Below are 16,471 nucleotides of genomic sequence, written 5' to 3'. Positions count from 1 at the left end.
TGATTCCTTCACCCAATAGGCCTAAGAAATCTATGGAAAAGAGGGATGTATATATGATATATATACAATATATATATATATATATATATATATATATATATATATATATATACAAAAAACAGTCCTCAAGAGCACTGAGGGTATAGATTAAGGAAAAGAAAGGAAAGAGAAGTTTAGGATCCAGTAAAAGTATATTTATTATAATAATGTAATAAAATATAAATATGACCGATCGCCCTGCAGGGCCCTTGCAAAGGCGAAAGGTATATAATAGTATAAATGATATTAGGTAAAATAAATAAATGTAGCACTAATCAGATAAAAAAAATAAAGATAGATATCCACTATAGTGAATTGAGAGAGTCTTATTCTGTTGGAATAAATATATATGGTTCACAGTTCGTCACAACCAACAATATTGCACAAAATAGTGTTCCAAAGGCAACCAAATTATCAGTAACAATAGATTCCAATGGTGCTGAATAGATCACATTAAAATCTCCAGTAACACTGGATAGATCACATAAATCGTGCCGCTTGTGACTGTGTTGCGATCCTGGTTAACCACAGCGCAGTTGTATCAGTAAATCCAGTAATAAAACTTGTAACCTTGTTGCGGTTTCGGAATAGTTATAACATAACTGTATCAGCGGTGTTTGTAGAAGCAATGTTCATAACGGAACGGTGCACAGCACCACTCACCCTCCTCGGCAGATCTCTGATGCAGGCTTGGTACGGCAGTATCTTAAGGTAACGATGTCTGTCTGTACTTGCGGTGCCTTGCTGAGGTACAACCTGGGTGAGTGGCTCTCCGGTGGGCTCAGAGGCTCCCGGAATGGCGTCCGGCCTCGTGGGGTGATGTCCGGGAGTTCCGCTGCCTGGGGCTGTGATGGAAGATTGCAGGAAGCAGATGCAAATCTGAATAGAGCGCTAGCAGTTCGTGCGTCACAGTGGTCCCAGTAATAGGGGCATCCAGCAGTTGCAAATCAGAAATAGTGGATATAGTCTATTTTTAAGTGATGTACACTTGCATCCCAGTAATAGGGACTACTTTATTAAGTGTACATCACTTAAAAATAGACTATATCCACTATTTCTGATTTGCAACTGCTGGATGCCCCTATTACTGGGACCACTGTGACGCGCGAACTGCTAGCGCTCTATTCAGATTTGCACCGGCTTCCTGCAATCTTCCATCACAGCCCTGGGCGGCGGAACTCCCGGACATCACCCCACGAGGCCGGACGCCATTCCGTGTCAATCCGGGAACCTCGGAGCCCACCGGAGAGCCACTCACCCAGGTTGTACCTCAGCAAGGCACCGCAAGTACAGACAGACATCGTTACCTTAAGATACTGCCGTACCAAGCCTGCATTCGAGATCTGCCGAGGAGGGTGAGTGGTGCTGTGCACCGTTCCGTTATGAACATTGCTTCTACAAACACCGCTGATACAGTTATGTTATAACTAGTCCGAAACCGCAACAAGGTTACAAGTTTTATTACTGGATTTACTGACACAACTGCGCTGTGGTTAACCAGGATCGCAACACAGTCACAAGCGGCATGATTTATGTGATCTATCCAGTGTTACTGGAGATTTTATTGTGATCTATTCAGCACCATTGGAATCTATTGTTACTGATAATTTGGTTGCCTTTGGAACACTATTTTCTGCAATATTGTTGGTTGTGACGAACTGTGAACCATATATATTTATTCCAACAGAATAAGACTCTCACAATTCACTATAGTGGATATCTATCTTTAGTTTTTTTTATCTGATTAGTGCTACATTTATTTATTTATTTTACCTAATATCATTTATACCATTATATACCTTTCGCCTTCGCAAGGGCCCTGCAGGGCGATCGGTCATATTTATATGTTATTACATTATTATAATATACTTTTACTGGATCCTAAACTTCTCTTTCCTTTCTTTTCCTTAATCTATACCCTCAGTGCTCTTGAGGACTGGTTTTTGTATATATATCATATATACATCCCTCTTTTCCATAGATTTTTAAATGACTTTGATTTAAAAAAAATCTTAATCCTACCAGTACCTATCAGCTGCTATATGATCCACAGGAAGTTTTTTTCTTTTTGAATTTCCTTTCTGTCTGACCACAGTGCTCTCTGCTGACACCTGTGTCCATTTTAGGAACTGTTCAGAGTAGGTGCAAATACCCATAGCAAACATCTCCTGCTCTGGACAATTCCTGACATGGATAGAGGTGTCAGCAGAGAGCACTGTGGTCAAACAGAAAGGAAATTCAAAAAGAAAAGAACTTCCTGTAGATCTTACAGCAGCTGATAAGTACTGGAAGGATTAAGATTTTTAATAGAAATAATTTACAAATCTGTTAACTTTCTCGAACCAGTTGATTTAAAAAAAAAAAAAAAATTCTCTATCTGCTCCATTGGGGGACACAGACCGTGGGTGTATGCTGCTATCTCTAGGAGGTGTGACACTATGGTAATAAAAAAAAGTCAGCTCCTCCCAGCAGGATATAACCGCCTTCAGGTTCTGAGCTAGTCAATTTAAGCTTAGTGTCTTGCAGGAGGTGGACATGGTCTGGTTTGCTCCAGACCAGGTCTTCTGTTTTTTTTGTTTTCCTAGTATAGGGACGTGTTAGTTTTTTATTCCCTTTTCTTTTCTGTTTTCAGGTGGGGACTCAGGGACTCCGGTTCCCTGTTTCCCCATTGCAAGTAAGGGGGCACAGACATTGCGTATATGCGCTGTTAACCCCCCCCTCGCCAACGGTCAGCGCCTGGGTGGTGCCTCATGTGTTCGTGTCCCCCTAGTTTCCTGCTCACCTCGCTCGCGCATAGCAGCCAGGCGTGATGCAGGTAACTAAAGCTGACTGAAGACTTCACTGAAGACTTCATTAGGTAAGTTCTTCTGACTGAGGTAAGTACTTTCCCTCTTTCTCCTCAGGTAAGCGTACTTGCAACTGCTGGAGACCCCCTTTTTTTGGCCCACCTTTTCAGGTTGGGCTGGCTTACTGGGAATGGACTTTTATTGTGGACTTTATTCTGGGCGGGGGCAGTGGCACTCTGAGGGGGCATGTATGTTATGTTTGGCACTGTGTGTGTGTAGTGTGTTACGGTGAACAGCGCCTTATATGCGGCTTACAGCCGCGGCGCTGGTACAGGCCGGCTTACTTTCGTTATCCGTTCCCCCGAGCGCATATGCGAATGACATGTGTGCTCGGGACAAGGAGCGGGCGCCATTAAAGCTCCTTCTCTGCCTGGTTTTAGCTCTGCCCACAGGGCTGTCGGAGCTCTTCTGAGGCGCGCATCAGCCTCCAATCAGCGCCGTGGGCACGAATTTCAGTCAGAGGGAGGGCCAACTAGTTAGTGCCTCTGCTGCAGGCACGCCCCCCTCTACCATTGGCCGTCCCTTTCTCACTCTAGCTGCATGCAGCTGTTCTCTCTGCAGCTGCCAGAATACATAGACTTATTTGGTCTGTAAACACTGTAGTACCAAAATGCCTGGCTCTGCCGAGCCCACTTGCCCTGCCTGCTCCACTGTTCCCCCAGACCCCTGGTACCCCCTGATGCCCTTTCAGTCCTGGTGGGTTCAGCCGCTCCACCACCCTGGGTTTCTTCCCTGACCCAGTATATGGCTGACTTGACCCAAGTCTCCCGTTCGGTGGCTGAGGGCTCCCGGGTAGTGGTGTCCGCCTTGAAGGGGTCTTCCCTGTGCAAGACCTCAGAGAGGGCCCGCTCCTCATCTCCTCATGCTTCACACTCTCACAAGCGTGCTAGGGGTGCCTCGTCTGACTCTTCCATTGAGTCTTCAGATAGACGTGGGCGTTCCCCTCGTGGGTCCCGCCCCCCCTGTCATCTGGGCACAAACGTTGCTCCTCCAGAGGTCGTTCTCTGCCACGCCAGAGCTGCGTACCCGGGCAGGGTCGCCCCACTCCAGGACTGCCTCTATTCATTCACTTCCCCTGGTGGACGATGCTTCCGAGCCGGCATCTGACTCAGAGGACCGCTCGGACTCTATTGCAACGGTGAACTCATTGGTGACAGCTATAAGAGACACCTTTCACTTAGAGGACCAAGGATCTTCAGATGTCTATCCAGAAGTATCCTTTCATCGTGCTAAGCCAGCACCTCAGAGGTTCAGCTCTCACGCTGACTTTGACGACATTCTGGAATCTGCATGGAAACATCCAGACAGGAGGTTTCTGGGAATCAAGACAATCCAAGAACGTTATCCATTTGTCAAGGACTTTGTCGCTAAGGTGGTTTCCCCTCCCTCAGTGGATCCACCAATCTCCCGGATCTCTTGGGTGACTTCACTGCCTCTGGCAGTTGCCGCTGCCTTCAAGGATCCCACGAACAAGAAGGTAGAATCCTTAGCGAAGTTTGCTTCTGGAGCAGCTGGCTCTTCTCTTCTTCCCATCTTCGCCTCGACATGGGTGTCCAAGGCCCTGTCGGAGTGTTGCCAAAAGCTCCATCAGGATATCTTAGCGGGATCCCCCCAGAGGATCTATCTGCTCTTGCTCTCCAATGCTCTAACGCTGGAGACTTTCTGTACGCAGCTTCCATGTAGTCAGCCCTTTGTTCTGCATTTGCTGTGGGTCACCTAGCGGCTCTCCGCCGCTTTATGTGGCTTAAAGCTTGGTATGCGGATGCCGCTTCCAAAAGGTCTCTCACTGAGCTTCCCTTTATGGATGGCCGTCTTTTTGGCAAACTCCTCGATGAGATTATCTCTGAGGCAACGGGAGGTAAGAGTTCCTTGTTACCTCAAAATAAGGCTCGCCCTTCTTCCCAAAGGAAGTCCTTTTTCCTTTCGGTCCTTTCAGACCTCTGGTTCCAGCTAAGGGTCCAGGCAGGCGCCCTCCCGGGACAAGAAGGCTCCCTCGTTCCGGGCACGCCCGGCTTGGAAGTCGGACTCCAACCGGTCCGGCCGTTTTGCGCCCAAACTTCTGCATGAAGTGAGGCCCCCACCCGCGGTTTCTTTTCGGGTGGGAGGTCGTCTCTTGTTTTCCGAGACATCTGGACTTGACACATTCAGGACTCTGGGGTCAGGGATGTGGTGTCCAACGGTTACCGGATCGAATTTGCCTCCCTTCCGAGGAATCGCTTTTTTCGATCCTGGGCCCCCCGGTCTCCCCCTCTGGCGAAGCAATTTCAAGCGGCTCTCCAGTCTCTGCTTCTCCAGGGGGTTATCGTCCCCGTTCCTCCAGGGGAACGTTTTCGTGGTTTCTATTCAAAAAAATGTTGTGGTCCCCAAGAAGGACGGTTCTGTGCAACCAATCCAACAGTCACCCTCTCATCTACCACTTCAGAATGGAATCTCTCTGTTCGGTGGTGGCGTCCCTGTAACAAGGGGAGTTCCCTTCATCGGTGGACATCAAGGATGCTTACCTCCATGTGCCAATATTTCCAGGCCATCATCGGTACCTCCGCTTGCGGTTCCGGAGGGGCACTTTCAATTCGTAGCCCTCCCCTTTGGTTTTGCCACGGCTCCTCGGGTCCTTACAAAGATCCTTGGGCCTGTTTGGTCTAGGGGAATCTCGGTGATATCCTATCTGGACGACCCTCTCATCAAGGTTCCGACCAGAGCCCAGACTCTGGAGAATCTGGACGTCACTCTCCACACTTTGACTTGCTTCGGGTGGATGGTCAACCGGGAAAAGTCAGTCCTCTGTCCTACCCAGTCTCTAACCTTCCTGGGACTTTGATTCGACGTCCTCTGCCCGCATTTGTTTTCCCCCGGACAAACATCTGACGCTCTGGTTGGGGGTCCGCTCCCTTCGGACACAGGTATCAGTCTCCATCTGCACTTGTATGGAAGTCCTGGGTCGGGTGGTGGCAACTATGGAGGCCATACCCTTTGCCCAGTTTCATTATCGCCCCCTTCAACTGGCGATTCTCTCTCGATGGAACAGGTCTCCTCTGTCCCTCGATCGTCAGATCGTTCTCCTCCCTCTCAGGTTCCGTCAGTCTCTGCTCTGGTGGCTCCGCTCCCCCCTTCTTCTCCAAGGGCGGTCATTTCTTCCCCTTCTCTGGCATGGATTGGACGGTCCATCGACTGGTCTCCCCGGAGACTTTTCTTCCGATAACCATATTGGAATTACGGGCGATTCTTCTTTGTCTTCTTCATTGAGAGTCCCGTCTTCAGTCCCGTCCTGTCCGCATTCAGCGGACAAAGCCACGGCCGTGGCATACATAAATCGACAGGGCGGCGCTCGCAGCTCGGCAGCCATGGCAAAGGTGACCAAGATTCTCACCTGGGCGGAGACTAAGGTTCCGGCCATTTCGGCGTTTCACATTCCGGGAGCGCTCAACTGGGAAGTGGACTTCTTCGGTCGGTCCTCACCCGACCCCGGCGAGTGGTACCTTCATCCGGAGGTCTTCGCACAGCTCTGCGACCTCTGGGGCTTTCCGGACGTGGACCTCTTCGCGTTCCGGCACAATCGGCAGATCCTTCCGTTTTTGTCCAAGTCCCGGGACCCTCAGGCTGTTGACTCCCTAGTGATTCCTTGGGCGGGGTTCGCCCTACCTTATCTGTTCCTAGAGTGCTGAGGAAGCTCAAGGCAGAGGACGTCCTCGTCTTTCTGGTAGCTCCAGATTGGCCCCGAAGGTCGTGGTACGCCGACGTAGTCAGGCTCCTGGACGACGCTCCTCTGCGCCTTCCGGTCTGCCCGGACCTACTCTCTCAGGGTCCTCTTGCCACCCCAATTTACAGTCGCTGCATTTGTTAGTGTGGCGGTTGAGACCGCGGTTTTGAGGGCCTGCGGGTTCTCTTCCCAAGTCATTCACACCATGCTCTAGGCTCGTAAGCCCTCCTCTGCACCAATTTACCACCGTACTTGGCGATTTTATTTTCGTTGGTGTGAAGCTCAGGACTTCTCCTCGGTGACCTTCTCTGTTCCCTGTCTTTTCTCCTTTTTTGCAGTCGGGGTTGGAATAGGGGTTGTCTCTCAGTTCCCTAAGAGGTCAGGATTCGGCCCCTGGTTTCTATTTCTCATGTCCAGACCTTCCTGCAAGGAGTGGCGCACGCTGTTCCTCCTTATCGGTCACCTTCTCCCCCTTGGGACTTGAATTTGGTTCTGAGTGCCCTCCAGGGTGCACCCTTTGAGCCCCTTAGAGCGGTGTCTCTCCGCCTCCTTTCTTGGAAGGTGGCGTTTCTTGTTGCCATCACCTCCATCCGGAGGGTGTCTGGACTGGCAGTTCTTTCCTGCCGTTCTCCGTTTCTGGTGATCCACCAGGACAAGGTCGTTTTCCGGCCAGTTCCTTCCTTTTTGCCTAAGGTGGTTTCGGCCTTTCATCTCAATGAGGACATTGTCCTCCCGTCCTTTTGTCTGGCTCCTTCTCATCCTAAGGAGCGCTTACTACACAAGCTGGATGTAGTTTGGGCTGTTCGGTTTTATCTCTCCATCACTTCGTTTCGTCAGTGTGATTCCTTTTTCGTCCTTACGGAAGGTCTTCGCAAGGGACAACCTGCTTCCAAGGCCACCATTTCTCGGTGGATTCGGTCCACCATTTCGGAAGCCTATCGCTGTAAGTGGAAGCTTCCTCCTTTCAGGGTTGTGGCTCATTCCACACGTTCTGTTGGGGCATCCTGGGCTCTTCAGAATAGAGCCTCGGCCTTGCAGATTTGCAAGTCGGCTACCTGGTCGTCTTTGCACACTTTCTCGAGGTTTTCCCCAGTTCATACTTTCGCATTGGCTGATGCTAGTCTGGGTCGTAAAGTGTTGCAGGTGGCAGTGGATCGGCCGTCTGCCTGATTACTTATCTGCCCACCCAAGGGACGGCTTTGGTATGTCCCACGGTCTCTGTCACCCAATGGAGCCAATAGAGAAAAGGAAATTTTTTTAACACTTACCGTAAAATCTTTCTCGAAGGATCCATTGGGGGACACAGCTCCCGCCCTTTTTGTTTTTTTTCCTTTGGTTCTCTGTCCGAGGGTGTGTTCAGTTATGTTTTTTCTTCTGGTTCTCGGACAGTTTTGGGGTTTTCTTTGCCCTATTGGTCTCCTCCTATTGCTCTGGAACTTAAACGGACTAGCTCAGAGCCTGAAGGCGGGTATATCCTGCTGGGAGGAGCTGACTTTTTTTTTTTTATTACCATAGTGTCACACCTCCTAGAGACAGCAGCATACACCCACAGTCTGTGTCCCCCAATGGATCCTTCGAGAAATATTTTACGGTAAGTGTTAAAAAATCTCCTTTTTCCAGTGGAGCACCCCTTTAAGAATCTTTTACAATAGGAAATCCCAATTAACTAATCCTACAAGGAATTTCATCCCTTTTTTCCCCATTGCTATCAGTGATATTTTTGTGTTTTTCTTCATTGTGTGTAGAGTTGAGCGAACTTACAATAAACCTCGCAGCTCGGCTGTTGATTACTTTAGACTGCAAAAAGGTGGATACAGACCTAGGAGACCTAAGACTGTCATCCCGGACTTTTCCAGGCAACCAGAGCCCTTGGAAAGCTCAACTAATTAATTTATGATGTCTAAAGTAATCAACAGCCGAGCTGCGAGGTTCGCTATGATCCACTTTTACTGTAGGTTTGCTCAACTCTAATTGTGTGGCAGTTGAAGAAACATTTCCAAGTTTATTTTCCACACAGCTTTAAAAAGATCAACTTGAAAATGTTCACTGTTAAACTACTCAGTTAGACCATAATTAAGTCCTTTTGTTAAAGCTGATATACATGCATCTGGTAGTCACGTCTGTATTAGAAGTTCACGGCACCAGGACACATTCTTCCTTTTCTTTGGATGAATCCGGACAGTGCGGTTTTCTCCTCCTCCTCCTACCTCTTCTGGTTTTCCGCCTAAAGGAAATGAGGAGTTAGCTATATTTCCTTCACTAAGACCTGGATCGCCGGACACACTTGTGTCTGATTCTGTAGTTAGAAAATCAGAAGTTTTTCTTCTGCTTTGCTTTTGTTTGTGTTGGTTTTTTTTCTCCAGTTTTTATTCTTGCATTGTGTAGGGGAAAATCTTCCCCATTTCAAAGTCCTTTCTGTAGAAATGTATCTTTCTTAACGTCTTTAATTTCTATTTGCAGGTCTTGTAGTTTCTTTTCCAAATTGTGATTAAATAAATTTAAAGTGAGGAAGCGACAGTCGTGTTTTAACTCTGTTTTTGCATGTAACGTTTCATAACGTAATATCTTCATAATCTTCCTGAGTTTGTTTCCAAAAATAAAAGTCTGATTATCATGAAATTGGGATGGAGGCTTATATGACCTCAGACCTCTGGGCACCCTCTTGCTGAAGGGGAGTTGTTAGGCCAGAAAATTCTCATTTCCTTTTCACCTAAAGTTCTATATAAACTGTATATTTAAATTTGTGGTGCACCGAAAAGAAAATTTTGGGCCAAAACCAAAAATTTTAACTGCACTTGACTGAAAAAAATGCATTGACCCGCCCACTTTTTATTTATTATATATATATATATATATATATATATATATATATATATATATATATATAATATCAATAAAAGTTATATTGTTTTATGGTCTATTTAATAAACTGTCCAGTATTTTTGTATTGCCTACATCTCTGGCTACAGTTTGCTACCCTCACCTTTGGAACCAGCAGCGCCATCCAAAGGTTTGTTTTTGCTTTGCTACTAATTGTCCTGCCTCAGGAGGCGGTTTTACCACTCCTGCAACCTAAGGCTCAGCAGCAGTTCTGGATTTCTCTCTAAACCCCGCTGTGGGTTGATATGCAAGTTTTACTTGCTGCAAGGTGAGCAGCTACAACCTATGGGCCTAATAGGTCCCGCCTTCTCTCTCTGTTTCTCTCTCTCTCTCTCTCTCTCTCTCTCTCTCTCTCTCTCTCTCTCTCTCTCTCTCTCTCTCTCTCTCTCTCTCTCTCTCTCTCTCTCTCTCTCTCTCTCTCTCTCTCTCTCTCTCTCTCTCTCTCTCTCCCCTCTCTCTCCCCTCTCTCCCTCTCTCCTCTCCTCTCTCTCTCCTCTCTCTCTCCTCTCTCTCCTCTCTCTCCTCTCTCTCTCCTCTCTCTCTCCTCTCTCTCTCCCCTCTCCCATTTACAGATAGGTACGTACGTAGGTAGGTAGCAAGGATAAAAACAAAATGAATAAAAATAAGCATAGGGGCAGAGGTCAGTCTCCTTTCAGTGTAAGCTGCAGCTCTTGCAGCTTACACTGGGCGACAGATTTTAACTGTATCTTGTGTACATCCAAATTAAAGTGGTGCTTGCTCTCCTGGGGATTGGGAGCAAGTGTCCTGGATTGCCCATGAGCAAGTGAGCGCCTGTGTCTGGCGGCAGATCTTCAATGTCAGCAGTAGTAGGTTGTGTTTGATAATATATCTTATTGGAATATGCACACTATTGTGTTTTTTACTTTTTTTTATTTTTTTTATTGTGAAACCTTGTACACTATTTTTATTCTGATTTTTTTCATATAACTCTTCATTTCAGATGTGGCTTTAATATATTTACAATGCCAAGAGCTGTCAGTGTTGGAAAATATATCAGGACATCTTAGCCCACTGAAAAAAGCAGGAGGTATTTCTCTTGGATGCCCTGAAAACTTTATCACTGGGCCTTCATTGTTGCTGTATACAATCTGCAGAAAGAAATTTGCTCTATAACTTATATAAACTGTGGAATTCGAACCCTATTCATTACATTCAACGGCAAGAAAATCACGCACCATGTCTACCTCCTCACTCCGCCGCCAGATGAAAAACATTGTCCACAACTACTCTGAAGCTGAAATCAAAGTTAGAGAAGCTACATCGAATGATCCATGGGGCCCATCCAGCTCTCTCATGTCTGAAATTGCAGATCTCACGTATAATGTGGTGGCATTCTCTGAAATTATGAGCATGATATGGAAGCGGCTAAATGACCATGGAAAAAACTGGAGACACGTCTATAAAGTAAGAATTTTTTCATGTTAGAATTTATGGTATATCCTAGAATTTATTTGCAAACTTCTGCATAGCTTTGATGATCAACAGCACACATTTTCAGCCGCTTGACTTTGGTTTTGTTGCATCCAGAAAATTAATAGTTAAAGATTTTTGTTTAGAGTTCATATGATGTATTCTTGGGCTCCTCAAGTCGGCTTAATCCTCAAAACAGGGTGCTATCCCAAAGCTTTTTTTTTCAGATTCATTTAGATGGTCCAAGTTTTAAAAGAGAAAAATATTTGATATTCTTGCTTTCTCAAATTTTAGCACTCGGTACGGGAGATTTCATTCTGATTCAAAGAGAAAGCTGAGGAGTTCTCAGAAAGACCCAATCTGATTTAATATTTTATTTGAAAGAGTGAAACTCTCTGCTTGAAGTTGACATTTGGGTCACTTTTTTCTTTTGCACCAGTTTTGATCTACCGTATTTATCGGGGTATACCACGCACCGGCCTATAACACGCACCCTCATTTTACCAAGGATATTTGGGTAAAAAAAGTTTTTTACCCAAATATCCATGGTAAAATGAGGGTGCGTGTGTGAGCGTGTATACCCCGATATACCCCCAGGAAAGGCAGGGGGAGAGAGGCCGTCGCTGCCCGCTTCTCTCCTCCTGCCTTTCCTGGGGTCTAGAGCGCTGCTGTCGGCCCTTTTCACCCCCTGGTTATCGGCGCCGCTGCCCGTTCTGTCCCACTGACTATCGGTGCCGGCGCCGATAGTCAGGGGGAGAGAAGCGGCGCCGACAGCCAGGGGGAGAGAAGGGGCAGCGGCACCCATTGCCGGCGCCGCTGCCCCGTTGCCTCCCCCCATCCCCGGTGGCATAATTACCTGAGTCGGGTCCGCGCTGGACAGAACGGGCAGCGTCGTGCGCCCCCAGGACAGAACGGGCAGCGGCGCCGATAACCAGGGGGTGAGAAGGGCCGACAGCAGCGCTCTAGACCCCAGGAAAGGCAGGGGGAGAGAAGCGGGCAGCGACGGCCTCTCTCCCCCTGCCTTTCCTGGGGGTGTATCGGCGTATAACACGCACACAGACTTTAGGCTAAAAATTTTAGCCTAAAAAGTGCGTGTTATACGCCGATAAATACGGTATCTACCTGAATGAGCTCTATGTATACCATAAGAGAAAGGAGTATTTTTTATTTTACTATTTGTTTCATCACATGCCAGAATTGTGTTGTCTAAAGACCTGTGGTTGTAACTAATGTGCTCCTATACAGGGATTTTTAAGGGTACAAGGCATAGTAAGTGTAACAAATCTAAAACTAAATGGCATATCCAACTATTCTGGAGGGACATTAATTTTTACCAACAAACTAGGTACAGTGGGTGAGATTTATCAAAGCCTGTGCAGAGGAAAAGTTGCCCATAGTAATCCATCAGCTTGCTTGCTTTAATTTTTAACAAGGCCTCTGCAAAATGAAAGAAGCAATCTGATTGGTTGCTATAGGCAGCTCTGCAACTTTTCCTTTGCACAGATTTTGATAAATCTCCCCCAGTATGCATGAGAAACAGCACTACTTGCTGCTGCTGCTAAAGCTATGTCAGGACTTAAATACATATGTACTTGTATAAAATTGTAGTAGTTTATTACTTATACTAGTAACTAATTTGTCATGTCATGGCTATTTAGACTCATAGCCGTATACGGTTTGAAAAATGATGTCCAGTTGCATCCGTAAAAAATTTTCAATTTTTTTTTTAACTTTTCATTCCATTCGGTGTGCACTGCGCATATGTAAACTCAAAAACTGCATGGTGCAAACTGAATGGAACATACACACCGTACGCACATATATGGGTCTCTACAGTTCTCATTGACTCCCATGTTAAAGGAACCATGTACGGTTTCAATACGGTTTTTCACCTGGACATAAAACCATGGTAGGCTACAGTTTTGGGTACTGGAAAAAAAACAAAAAACAAAACCGTACAAGACGCAAAAATACACAACCGGAAGCATCGTTTTGGCATACGGTTTTCAATACGGTTCCGTACTTTTTAAAAATTTTTTTTTTTTTATTGAAAACTTATGAGGAAATTGAATTGCAAAAACATGGTGTGAATGCAGCCTTAGGTGTATCATGTCTGAAAAGGGAAAGACTATGGGGGAGATTCGTCAAAAGGTTGACCAGTTTTCCATAGCAACTAATCAGAATGCTGCTTTCATTTTTGAAAACGCAAATACAAAAAAAGGGATTGTGCAACTAAAAAGTCCAAGGTTACACTGGAAATTCACAAATACCTTTTTAAGGTGATTTATTAAATCAGAGACTATTAACAAAATCCAGACCTCAAGACTTTACCAGAGAAACTGGTGCATAATATATATTTAGATGGATATAAAGAGACCATGCTTCAAATTCAATTGTCAATTTATTATAAAAAATAATTTGTCATGTCAGTGTCAATATTATTAAAATAACAATACTTTTCTATGAGAAGAACATATATTATCCTAACACAAGGCCCTAGTGATAGGATACTCGAAAATAAAAATATAAAAGTATACACCAATACTACACGTATTGTACTATAAGAGGTAATTGTATAAAAAGTAGTTAAATGGATAATAGTCGCCAATAGTCTCATATTATCAGTAGGTTATGTAGTCTGATATTTGATAATCCGGCAATAGCCTGAGTTTATCAAATATCTGACTACATAACTCCTACTGATAGTCCCCAATAGTTCTCTCAGATTATAATCCATTTAACTACTTTTTATACAATTACCTCTTATAGTACTATACATGTAATATTGGTGTACATTTTTATATTTTCAAATTTTTATTTTCGAGTATCCTATCACAAGGGCCCTGTGTTAGCATAATATATGTGTTGTTTTAGAAAAGTATTGCTATTTTAATAATATTTTTTTTTTTTTATAATTGACAATTTAACCTGTTAAGGACCAAGGGCATACAGGTACACCTTTACTCCCTGGTACTTAAAGGACAAGTCTCACAGTAAACAATTGTTCAGCTTTTAGTGCAGAAGGTAAAGTTATATAGGTTTGTAAATCACTTCCATTACCAATGCTGCTTAGAAACAAGCTTTTTCTGCATTCTTCTGTCTGACAGGAAATTCAGCTGTTCCAGGTTTTCATGACTTTCGACCCCCTATTCAGGCTGTTATCAGCAGCATCCCGGGGCCGTGACGTGACAATTACCCAGAAAACCCCTGTGCTGCAGAGAGCTCCCTGTGCTTGGCCTTAGCCCCTCCCCTCTGATGAATATTCACACTGTCCTCCCTCTATTCTGCAGTGATTGGCTGAGCAGCACTGCCTATATGCCGGCTGATTCAGATCATAGTTCTCTCCCCTCTCCTTGCTAATGTTTTTACACTGATAACGGAGGAGAGGGGGGAGGGGAGGGAGCTGCCAGCGTAGGGCTTTCACACTGAGAATGGAGGGGAGGGAGAGTAGAGTTGTCACACTGAGCACTGGGGAGAGAGGAGTGCAGGACAGAGAAGGGGGGAGGTGATTGTGCCACTGTAAAGCTGTTTCACTGAGAGGAGGAGGGGGAGGGAGTGATTTTACAGTGTAAAACTGCAGCTTCAACTCCAGGGTCCCTCTCTCTGAGCACTGAGATTACATTTTGTTTCCTCGTGGCCACCCTGCTGTATAGGGCTGTGATTGGAGCTCAGTGTTATGTGGCCACCCTGCTGTATAGGGCTGTGATTGGAGCTCAGTGTTATGTGGCCCCCCTGCTGCATAGGGCTATGATTGGAGCTCAGTGGTATGTGGGAGTGAGCTAGCAGAGCTGTGGGAGTGACTAACATAAGTTAGGGGTGGTAACAAGCTCTCTGCTCAGGCAGCTGAGAGCAGGAAATGTGAGCAGTGCATGCAGGGAAATGTAGTCTTTGAGATCACAGGCATAGCCACCATAACCAGGAAGTAACTGGAATTTATGAGCTGAATAGCCAGTGAATGGGGGCCGGAAAAAAAAATCACAAACATGTCAGAGGTGGTAGTTGAATATACTATGGAATGGCTAGGTATTTTTTTTTTCTTTGCTGCATGGGATATCTTCTTTAAGGACCAAGGGCGTACCTGTACTCCCGGGGTCACTGCTAATGTCTATCAGCAGGCATCCCGTGCAAATGCCCGGGGGGGTCATCAGACCCCCCCCCCCCCCCATGTCGGCAATTTGCACCGATTCCCGGTCATACGGGTCTATGGTGACCTGGTGACCCGGAAAATAAGGGGGATCGGGGTTGTCAAAGACACCCACGATCCCCCTGAAGGTATAGGAGTGAGGTGGCAGGGGTGCCACCCCTCCTATCCCTGCTATTGGTAGTCTAGAAGCTACAACCAATAGCAGATGGGGGTGGGGGGGGGTTAACTTTCGCTTTCCCTGTTATTCCCACCCACAATAGGCTGAGCAGAACGGGGAAACCGAGGAGGTCGGCGGCAGAAGAGGACGGCGATGCGTCTCCCTGGATCCTACAGAAGCCGGTGAGTTGCCTAGCAACATCTGGAGGGCTACAGTTTGAGACCACTATACAGTGGTCTCTAAACTGTAGACCTCCAGCTGTTGCATAACTACATCTCCCAGCATGCCCTTCGGTGATCAGTACATGCTGGGAGTTGTAGTTTTGCAACAGCTGGAGGCACACTGGATGGAAAATACTGAGTTAGGTAACAACCAAATTTTTCGTCGCAGCGCAAACTCCTAGCTGGAAACTTGCTGTAAACCTCTGCCAGTGTGTATGTACCCTAAAAACACTACATAAATACCCCTTACACTGTCCCCCCCAATAAAAATTTTTTTAAAAATATTGTACGGCAGTGTTTCCAAAACGGTGCCTCCAGCTGTTGCAAAACAACTGCCAGCATTTCCGGACAGCCACTGACTGTCTAGACATGCTGGGAGTTTAGCAACAGCTGGAGGCACCCTGTTAGGGGTATTCTACGCCAGTGATTCCCAATGTCCACCCCTATGCAATCCCTAATTCAGTCCTCACATGCACATGGTGCTCTCTCACTTCGGAGCCCTGTTGTATTTCAAGGAAACAGTTTAGGGCCACATATGGGGTATTTCCGTACTCGGAAGAAATTGCACTACACATTTTGGTGGGCTTTTTTTTCCCTTTTATCCCTTTGGAAAATTAAAAGTTGGGGGCTACATAAATGCAAAAAAATAAATACCCACATGTCACCCCTTTTGGAAACTACACCCTTCATGGAACGTAACAAGGGCTATAGTGAGCCTTAACACCCCACAGGTGTTTGACAAATTTTTGTTAAAGTCAGATGGGAAAATGAAGAAAAAATTTTCTTTTCACTAAAATGCTCGTGTTACCCTAAATTTTTCATTTTCACTAGGGAAGATAGGAAAAAAGCCCCCCAAAATTTGTAACAATTGACACGTGACCCCATTTTGGAAACTACACCCCTCATGTAATGTATTAAGGGGTGCAGAGAGCATTTACGCCCCACAGGTGTTTGACAGATCTTTGGAACAGTGAGCTGAGCAAATGAAAAATTACATTTTTCATTTTCACGGACCACTGTTAAAAAAATCTGTCAAACGCCAGTGGGGTGTTAATT

General features: G+C 45.9%; 1 protein-coding gene across 10 annotated transcripts in view; it reads left to right on the top strand.

Annotated features, from left to right (window-relative positions):
* LOC130294354 (epsin-1-like) overlaps nucleotides 1-16,471 on the top strand; it is a 400,181-nt gene that overhangs the window by 119,691 nt on the left and 264,019 nt on the right. For all 10 annotated transcript variants that reach the window (XM_056544011.1, XM_056544010.1, XM_056544019.1 and 7 more), the window contains exon 2: nucleotides 10,424-10,887. In XM_056544011.1, the coding sequence (XP_056399986.1) occupies nucleotides 10,660-10,887 (228 nt within the window). In that variant the 5' untranslated portion in view covers nucleotides 10,424-10,659. The remainder of the gene's footprint in view (nucleotides 1-10,423; nucleotides 10,888-16,471) is intronic.

Source organism: Hyla sarda, chromosome 10, assembly GCF_029499605.1.
Source record: "Hyla sarda isolate aHylSar1 chromosome 10, aHylSar1.hap1, whole genome shotgun sequence".
NCBI lineage: Eukaryota > Metazoa > Chordata > Amphibia > Anura > Hylidae > Hyla > Hyla sarda.
This window is presented reverse-complemented; position numbering and strand designations above follow the sequence as displayed.